Source organism: Suricata suricatta, chromosome 6, assembly GCF_006229205.1.
Source record: "Suricata suricatta isolate VVHF042 chromosome 6, meerkat_22Aug2017_6uvM2_HiC, whole genome shotgun sequence".
Taxonomy (NCBI): domain Eukaryota; kingdom Metazoa; phylum Chordata; class Mammalia; order Carnivora; family Herpestidae; genus Suricata; species Suricata suricatta.
In genome coordinates, this window is record NC_043705.1 from 101,428,657 (window position 1) to 101,438,034 (window position 9,378).

Here is a 9,378-nt window from a genome sequence, read left to right on the forward strand (position 1 = left end):
GATGCATATTGAAATGAAATAATGTCTAGACCCAAGGGTAGATACTTGTTGAAGGTGGAGGACCAGTATACTGCTCTTTCTACTCTAGTATATACTTGGAACCCCATAATTTTGTAAAAAATGAAGTCAAATAATCTTCAAGAGGTAAAAGTTGAGAACTTTTTGCACTGAGATTCCCACAAATTTATAAATTTGTGACTTCTTATGAAAATAACCTCCAAAAGAAATCTTTAACTGATATCTTTTTTAACTTGTTAATCTGTTACCTGGAAATATAATTAGATGTATTCGAATTCCTAAATGAAAATATATGTAAATAGACAGTGTGGAAATAAAAATTGAGAATATCTTATTGATTCCCAACCGTGTTCACAAATATTTCCAATTTAAAAATTAAACATGTAGAGGTCAATCACAAATTTTTAATGTTCTTTTCCACAGCGGGGTTATAGTAGATATAATTTTAAAAATATGGGTGTTTAAAAAAAGGGAAAGAAAAGGAAAAAAAGGAAGGGAGCTACCAGCTGTTACCTTCAATGACATAAAAGTACCAACACATTCTTTTCCCTCCCACCCCCAAATTCTCAGGTAACTCGACCTCCGAACGGGAGGAGATACGCGCAGGCGCATTAGCAAGCCATTGGTCTGAGGCGGGACTAGGGCCTTGGCTAAAAGACAGCGCTTTCAGCCAATCAAGTTACAGAGTCAGTGGTTTCTTCCTGGAGGAGGCGGCCGGAAGCCGGATTTCGGTTGCGGAGGCGAAGGCGGCTCCAGTGTAAACTCTGAGCTGAGGTGAGTGGGTGGCGGCAGCTTGGGGTTCGGTTCTGCTTGCATTTCTCCTTCCGGACCTCGAGCTTTCTCTGGACGACCTGGGAATGGAGGAGGCCTGGTGCGGCGTATTCTCTGTCACCTACCTCTCCCGGAGGACCGGGTCCCTCGGAGAGCGTGGCCTCGCTGCTGCTAGTGGGGAGCCGGGCGGAAGGCGCCCTGGGCCTGGCGGGTTTAGGGCTCCTTTCCTCCGTATGGGGAGGCGGAAAGGGACTGCAGGTTGGGAGACCAAAGTTCTAGGCCCTCGCCGCTGTTTTGCTAACCTGTGTGGCCTTGACGATTCCTTTGGCCTCCGGCTTGTGCCATTTGACAACGGCCATCCCTGCCTTTCTTCTTCCGGGAGCGGTCCAGTCGGCTGAGTTAAGGGGGGCGTGGAGGAGGGTGGCCGATGCCACTGGAGAAGTTTTATTTTATTTTTGAGAGAAACTGTGTGAGCAGGAGAGGGGCAGAGAAAGAGGGAGACACAGAATCCGAGGCAGGCTCCAGGCTCTGAGCTCCCAGGAGGGCTCGAACCCCCCAACGTGAGATCTTGACCTGAGCCAAAGTCGGAGGCTTAGCCACCCAGGCGCCTCTGGGGGCGGGGGGGGGGGGAGGTTTTAAAAGCTACTTTGTAGCGGTCCCTTTCACAGTAGGCGAAATGAATCCTCTGGGGGTGGGACCTTGGAATACCTTCCTTTTTTTGGTCAAGCCCCCCAGCGTAGAACAAACACCAGAAGGGGGATCTTAAATCTGATAACTGCCTGTAACGCTTTGCGCTGGTTTTACTAAAGAGCTTGCTTTTGAAAAGTTCATTCTAGAGAAGTGATAGAGAAATAAATAATTTCTATAGTATGCCACGTTCCTTTTGCACAGTTAGAAGATTCATCGTTTACTGATTTAAGAGAGGTGTACTTTGCAGCTGAACGGATCTGGGATAAGAATTCCCGCTGTGCTTTTTGCTAGCCTTTTGATCTGGTGCAAACGCTTCACCTCAAGATGAAACTGACAATACTTAACTCAGAATTGTTCGGAAGACTAAGGATATAAAATGTACCTTACATGTAGTTGGCCTTTGGAAAATGGGTTAAGTGGGAAACCTGGGCGGTCTAAAATTGATTTGGGAGCACCAGATCAGTGCTAATTCTCTGATTTTGGTAATAAAGTGGTTATAAGGGAACATTGTTGTTTGGAGGGTATGCGCTGGAGTTTTGGGGGAGACCAATAAGGCAAGTGAGGGAAAATGTTAACATTTGGAGGATCTGGGTGAAGAATATGGAGAATTCTTTGTACTTTTCACACAACTTACTGTAAGTCTGAATTTATATTTGTTTTTAAAAAGTTGATTATCACCGTTGGCAGCTATCCTGTGTTGTATGCGAAACAGTACACAGTCTTTATAACCCTCCCAATCCCATGCAGTTTCACCCATTTTTCCTTTAGGGCTGCCTTATATTGTATAGAAATTTCCACCCCACATATTGATCAAGTCATGGGTTATTTCCAGCTTTCCTTACTGTTTTCAGACAGTGCTGCATTAAACAGTCTTCACACAGAAGTTTATGTACTTGTGCCAATATTTGCATAGAATAAATTTCTAGAAGTATAATTGTTGCTTCAAAGAATATCAGCATTAAAATTTTGATACTGCCAAATTAAATTGCAAATATATATTTGTGTATGAGCATTGCCCCATATTCTCTTGGGTGGTACTGGCCCACCAGCGAGAGTGTTATGTACGTGGTGGTCATGAGGATGGCTTCTGTGAGAACTGAGGTGGGTCGTCTCCACCCCAACAGGTTTCCCTACGGCCAGAATAGCTAAGAGCTTGCTTCTAAAGCTGGGATGACACTGAAGAAAGTGGGAGAAAGGAGGGTGTGACCTCTGTGGAATCCAGTGCCTGTCGCATAGAAGGTGTAACATTTGTTGAATAACGAGATAGTTGAAATCTTGATAGTCTGTTAGATGAAAATTCTTAAAGTTTGCTTTTGAAAGTGTACTAAGCCTGGAGGCACCTGGGTGGCTCAGTCGGTTGAACATCCGACTTCAGCTCAGGTCAGGATCTCACAGTTTGTTGGTTTGAGCCCGGTGCTGGACTGTGTTGTCAGCTTGGAGCCTGGAGCCTGCTTCAGATTCTGTGTATCCCTCCCTCTCTGCCCCTCCCCCACACGTTTTCTCTGTCTTTCAAAAATGAATAAATATTAAAACCTTTTTTTAAAGTGTACTTGTCTGAATACTTTACTGCCTTTATTCAGTATTTGCATTTTCCTTGTCCTCTTTTGCTTATTTTTCTATTTTTTTAGAAACACAGCTAAAAAACCTCATTCGTTGGACCTTTATTGAGGATTTTCGAGTGCTGGAGGTAGAGCTGTGAACAAGACAGGTAGTTCCTGAAGCCCTGGTGCTTTCCTTCTAGTGGGGGTGGAGTCAGAAAATACGTTTTTAAAAAGTCAAAATTGCTAGTATGTGCTTCTTTTTAGACTTGCATTTTTCTCCCAGAATAATGGGGTTATCTTTTAATTTTGCTTAATAATGTATTTTCTAGTGTGGAATTTTTAGATTTACTTTTAGTAGTTTGATCTGTTGGTCTTTTGTAGTAGTCTTAAAACCTGTAGTTAGTTATTTAGTTAATTTTTTGTCTGTTTTCTGTGATAGACTGAAAGCATCACTTGAATGGAGCTAGTGTTTTTTGTTTATCTTTGAAAGATAGTATTTGAATATCTGTAGTATTTGAAGTCTTTAGGTCTAGATCCTTCCTCTACTACCTGGCGACGTTATGCAAGTGGTTCAACCTTTCTGAGCCACAATTGTCTCCTCTCCAAAATGGAAAGAGCAGCTTTTTTTAGGACCATGAGAAAAGTATTTATAGCTGTCTGGCACACAGTATGTCTAATATATTATCTGTTGTCATAAACATCATCCCTGGATACTCATTGTCCCGTATCAGATAAACAATAAACAATCAAAAGCGTGACTACACACACACTGAGGATGTTTGTACCTACTTCCAAATTCCCATTGATTTGGAGCCATCTTGTAACGGATGAAGCTGCTCAACAAATGTTTATGAAGCTTCTGTGTACAAAGTTGTGGACATAGGACTATGATAGAGTTCTTTGTAGTCTGGACAGGGAGAGAAATCAAATACCGGTTCAGAGAATAAAAGAAGGAAGGTAGGATCTGCTTTTGATGAATAATCAAGTTTTTCTTTAGAGGTGACGTTTCAAGCTATTGCCTGAAGCAGGAAGAAAAGCATGTAGAATGACTAAAAGAAGAGGTTATAGTTAATAGTATAGTTGAAGAATAGTGTATAAATACTAGATTAAAGACAGTACTGCTAGGACATAAGGAGAAGGAATGTGGGATGAAAACAGTTATGCTGCTATTATGTAGAAGAACAGTAGTGAAGGCAGAAGGATCCTTGGGGAAGCCATTATATCCCCAGCAAGACGGAATGGTGGTTTGGTCAGAACTGATGAATGTGAGATAGTGAACGTGTGGGATCAATAGGGCGTGATAAACTTGTGATGGGGAGGAGAGGAGATAATTCATTTTTAAAAGTCTGAATGAGACATCCAGAGGAAGCTGAGGCAGTCTCCAGAGGAGGTAGAAAGTAGGGAGTTCTAAATCATAGACCAGGGTTTCTCCATTTGGGCACAATATATTGCCATTTGGGGCTTGATAGTTCTTTGTTGGGGGCTGTCATGTAAGTGTTTAGCAGCATCCCTAGCCTCTACCCATTAGATGCCAGTAGCACCCTATTTCCCCTTGTGACAAGTAAAAATGTCTCCAGACCTTGCCATGTCTCCCAGTAGGCAAAATTGCCCTTGGCTGAGACCCACTGATAGAAATGGTGGTAAAGGCCATAGCATTGAGTGGTACCCAAGGGAGAATATAAAGCAGAGATCTGAAACTGTTAACCTGCAGACCACAAAGACTGTTGTAGATACGTTCTTTCTGACTCCACAGAACTTGATGTTTCCTGGAATTAATTTTTAAAAATTGAGAGATTCTGCATAAAATCTGGATTTTTGCCCTCTTCAGAAATCAGGAAACTGAGGAACAATGATTTTGCATTTCCACATGGAATCTAATGGCTGGAACTGGAGGCTTATGAGATCTGGCATGCACGTGCTTAATTCATCTGAATCCTTGCCCCAGAGTGCTTCACTGTTTTCATTGCCTGCCTTTTCCCTTTGGTACTTGAGTTTGTGATTCTCTAGTTTAGAGTGAGAAGAGGGCCCCAGAGCAACCCTCTGAGGCATGCCAGCATTAAAATTTGGATAGAATAGAGGTGGTGAAGGAGACAGAAAGAATGCCCAGTGAGGTATGAGGGAAACAAATGTAGGCTCACAGAAGCCAAGAGAGAAGGAAAGTGTGTTGAAAAAGAAGAAAATGCTGAGGAATGAATGACTAAAATCACCTTTGAAAAACATCCATTGGATTTGCTTGTGGTGATTGTTGTTGACCTCAGTGAATAGTTTTTGTGGAGTTAGTAGGTTGAGGCCAAATTGGATAATGAAAAAAATGAATATGCAGAAGCAGGGAATTAGGAGTTGGTAAAGTTACAGTAAATCATGATGTCCTTGACCACTGCCCCATTTATTCTCAGCAGCAGCATCCTCACCATAGTGGCTTGGTAGAAACTCAGGGCTGCTCCACAGCTGTCCTTAGCACCTCACAAATTCCCAGTGTAAAACTGCCTCCAGTACATTACTTAGCATCTTTGGTGCTGGATGGTGGTGGTATACCTTGAAAATCTGATAAGATCAGTTTAAATGAGCACTCAGGATCTTCTCATTTTATCATATACCTAAGCTTAAAACACAACTTTTATTTAGAGATGATGTGGCCATAGAGGATACATTTGGAATTGAAATTCTGTAGTTGATAATAAGGAGCTAAAGTGTCCATAAAAAAATGTAGCATACATTGCAAAATATAGGTATAGGATTGGATTATCATTTCATCAGGGAAGGTCAGGTGATGTCAGCTTTCTGAATGTATAGCAATATTAATTTTGTCAAAGTGTTTATTAGACTTACAAGTAAGTGTTTGCTCTTAGAAATCAATCCCTAATATAAAACAAAAGTGATCGTGGCATGAGATGGGGAGATAGCATATGTAATTTGGCTATAGAGAGGAGTAGAGAAATAGCGTAACTGGTGAGGAATCCAGATTTTCTTCATAGATGAAATATATTACACATATTTTTGTGTGTGATGATGAAAACCTTAAGCAGAGAAGGAAAAATTGTTGGATGATTGAAGATATAATGTTAATTAGAAAAAGATGGCAGCCTTTCCCTGTTGTCTTAGACACTAAGGAGATCATTTTGTTCTGGGCCCCAAACTGCCAAGGAAAAAAGGAAAATACTCTGTCTGTAGTACACAATGTAACAGGTTTGTTTTGTAGCTCTACTCTAAATCTTTGGTTTATTTCCCTAGGTTTTTGATTTTCCACAATGGGTGAGCCACAGCAAGTGAGTGCCCTTCCACCGCCTCCAATGCAGTACATCAAGGAATATACAGATGAAAATATTCAGGAAGGCCTAGCTCCCAAGCCTCCACCTCCAATAAAAGACAGTTATATGATGTTTGGCAATCAGTTCCAGTGTGACGATCTTATCATTCGCCCTTTAGAAAGTCAGGGCATCGAGCGGCTTCATCCTATGCAGTTTGATCACAAGAAAGAACTGAGAAAACTCAATATGTCTATTCTTATTAATTTTTTAGACCTATTAGATATCTTGATAAGGAGTCCTGGGAGTATAAAACGAGAAGAGAAGCTAGAAGATCTTAAGCTGCTTTTTGTGCATGTACATCATCTCATAAATGAATACCGACCCCACCAAGCAAGAGAGACCTTGAGAGTCATGATGGAGGTGCAGAAACGTCAACGCCTTGAAACAGCCGAACGGTTTCAGAAGCATCTGGAACGTGTCATTGAGATGATTCAGAATTGCTTGGCTTCTTTGCCTGATGATTTGCCTCATTCAGAAGCAGGGATGAGAGTGAAAACCGAACCAATGGATGCTGATGATAGCAACAATTGTACTGGACAGAATGAACAGCAAAGAGAAAATTCAGGTCATAGGAGAGATCAGATTATAGAGAAAGATGCTGCCTTGTGTGTCCTCATTGATGAAATGAATGAAAGACCATGAAGGACGTTTCTTTTTCTTTTTGCTTTTCCCTTTCCCGAAAATGGCATATATTGGTTAATTTTTCCTTGGAGAGTCATTTTAAAAGAGATAAATCTAGAAGTCACATAAGTGGCTTGACTCCAGCCTTATCAATGATGAGATGTCACAGACCATAATTTCACTTTATGACAAACATGGGTAAATGAGTATGCATATGTTAAGCGCAATCGCCTTAAAAAGCAAAGTGCTGCAACTGTGTGAAACTCTCCTGGTTTTGGAGTTGACAGAACTTTGGAGAAATCCTCAGTAATAGCAGGCTTTCATCCTTGAAAAGCAGATTTGCCATTTGCTTTAAGAATGATAGATAAAAGATAACAAGCTGAGTAAATGTGAAATTCTAAAATCTTTAGATTTATTTTACTTAAAAATTTACTTGAGCTCTAAAAAAGTAGTATAACATGCTAAAAGAGAGAAACCCTATAGAGTTATAGAACAGCAGTTTTGTTTTTCCTCTCTACTGCTTCTGTAAACACTCAGTGAGCTACTGCCCAGGATAGGTCTCATAATTTTTTTCCACTCATAATAAATCCTTTGGTCATTTTTAGTTACAAACATTCATTTTTGTAAATGTCTATGTAATGAGCTGTATGTTTTCTTTAAAGTGATACTCAAGGCTTGATAAGGCTGGAAGCCTGCAGTGGGAAGGGGATTTGGTAGCAGAGACTGTTGGATTGTGTACTGGAGATTCTCGTTCCCTTAAGATGTGGCTGCCCTGCGAGGGTCTACATTCTTTCAATGTTCTTGGATCTGCATACAGCCAGGGGACTGAGTTCTTAGCAGTGGAGTATGGATGCAAAAATTCAGGCCTTTTCTGTAAAAATTTCTTGCATGTGCCTCCATTCCTTTCTCATCTGCTGGTTGGATGGCTGCACCTAGGATGACTCTGGAAGCCACCTGAAGGTGATAAAGATTCAGTTGGTTGGGTCTTTGAGTGACTAGAACTAGACCCTCCTTTTATTATCCACCCACCCACCCTAGTCGATTTGACCATGAACAAGAAGGCAGCTTGTTTTGAGCACTGAGATACTATTTCTGCACTTTTCTGCCCTCTATCCTTTCTTCCACCAGGGGCTCGGTGAAGAATCTGCTTTGTTTCTAAAGTTCTCTGTTGGTCTTTCCCTTTATGTAGGCCAGTGGTCCTCAAAGTGTTGTTCAGCAACATTACATCACTGTTAGAAATGCAAATTCTCAGGCCTCACCCCAAATCAACTAAAACTCCATGGGTAGGGCCCAGAAAGCTATGGTGTAAAAAGCCCTCAGGTTCTCATGCACACTCAAGCTTAAGAATCACTGATGAAGGTAGTGCCTTTTCCCAGATGTCCCTTTTTAATTCTTCCCTCAGTTCTTGGTTTCCAGTATATCACCCTTCAGGGATTTGCTCTAAAAAAGTAGTATAACATGCTAAAAGAGAGAAACCCTATAGAGTTATAAAACAGCAGTTTGGCAGAACTTGGCAGTCCCCAAAAACTAGTTTCTAGTTCTAGAGCTGGTGAAGTCTGGTTTAATGTGGCCACAGGCCTATTCTGTATGTGAAACATTCATGCATCCTTTTTAAAAATCTTGGGAATATAGACTGTTGCCAAATAGATACCTCTCTATTAGGCAGCTAGTTGGCGAGTCTTTTTTTTTTTTTTTTTTGTCTGTTACATGTTTGGTATAGATCTTTGGGCTTAGGGAATACAGTCCAGGCTCTCTTAAGCTTAAATTGAAGTGGGGGGGGAGGGGGCTGGGGGGATCCCAACAGCTGCTGGGGTGGGGGAGCAGCAGGACATTGCATAACACACAAGCAACCATCCAAAGAAATCTCTTTCCTTTGACCTCAACCCTTTGTTAACTTTGAGAATGTTGGGCCAAGAGGCACTAAACCAATTTTTGTCTTGCTTTGCAATTTTTTGCCTGGAAAAAACTAAGTGAATCCCATAACATTACAAGGGTCATAACATCATTTGTGTGTGTGTGTGTGTGTGTGTGTGTTTAGAGAGGATTAGGGATTAACATTCCATGAGGACTCTTAAATTCTGACTTCGGAAGATCTGATCTTTCACGTCTAGGTGGCACCTGACCAAAACTCTAATTTAGAGTTCTAATGTGAACTGCAATTACAATGAGATGAAGGAGCAGTGGTGATCTGATAATTGTTACAAGTTTAAAAGTTAATATTGTCTTTCAGTCTTGTGAGAGTCAAAATACATCTCTGCATTCCTAGTTATAATGAATATTCCTGATAGATTGATTCCAGAAAGTGAGATATCTAGGATAGCCTGGCACTTCTTGAATAATTTCATTGTTCTGGAGTGGGCCTTGGGCACTGGAAGCAGAAAGACAAATTTTTGAAATGATACTATGCCATTACATGATCAAAGGATAAA

The 9,378-nt window shown here is 41.1% G+C and overlaps 1 protein-coding gene across 2 annotated transcripts; it reads left to right on the forward strand.

Moving 5' to 3' along the window:
- The first annotated feature begins 717 nt into the window (after positions 1 to 717).
- MED7 (mediator complex subunit 7) lies at positions 718 to 7,829 on the forward strand. 2 transcript variants are annotated; one of them, XM_029941419.1, is made up of 3 exons: positions 730 to 792; positions 3,108 to 3,187; positions 6,252 to 7,829. In XM_029941419.1, exon 3 carries the CDS (start codon positions 6,269 to 6,271, stop codon positions 6,968 to 6,970), a length of 702 nt encoding a protein of 233 aa, XP_029797279.1. In that variant the 5' UTR covers positions 730 to 792; positions 3,108 to 3,187; positions 6,252 to 6,268; the 3' UTR covers positions 6,971 to 7,829. The 2 variants fall into 2 exon arrangements, with proteins under 2 accessions (XP_029797278.1, XP_029797279.1); XM_029941418.1 differs by lacking the exon at positions 3,108 to 3,187 and having other exon boundaries at positions 718 to 792.
- Positions 7,830 to 9,378: the final 1,549 nt, after the last annotated feature.

Excerpts from the sequence above, each read along its gene's own strand:
- MED7 (XM_029941418.1), top strand. The coding sequence starts at position 6,269 with ATGGGTGAGCCACAGCAAGTGAGTGCCCTTCCACCGCCTCCAATGCAG.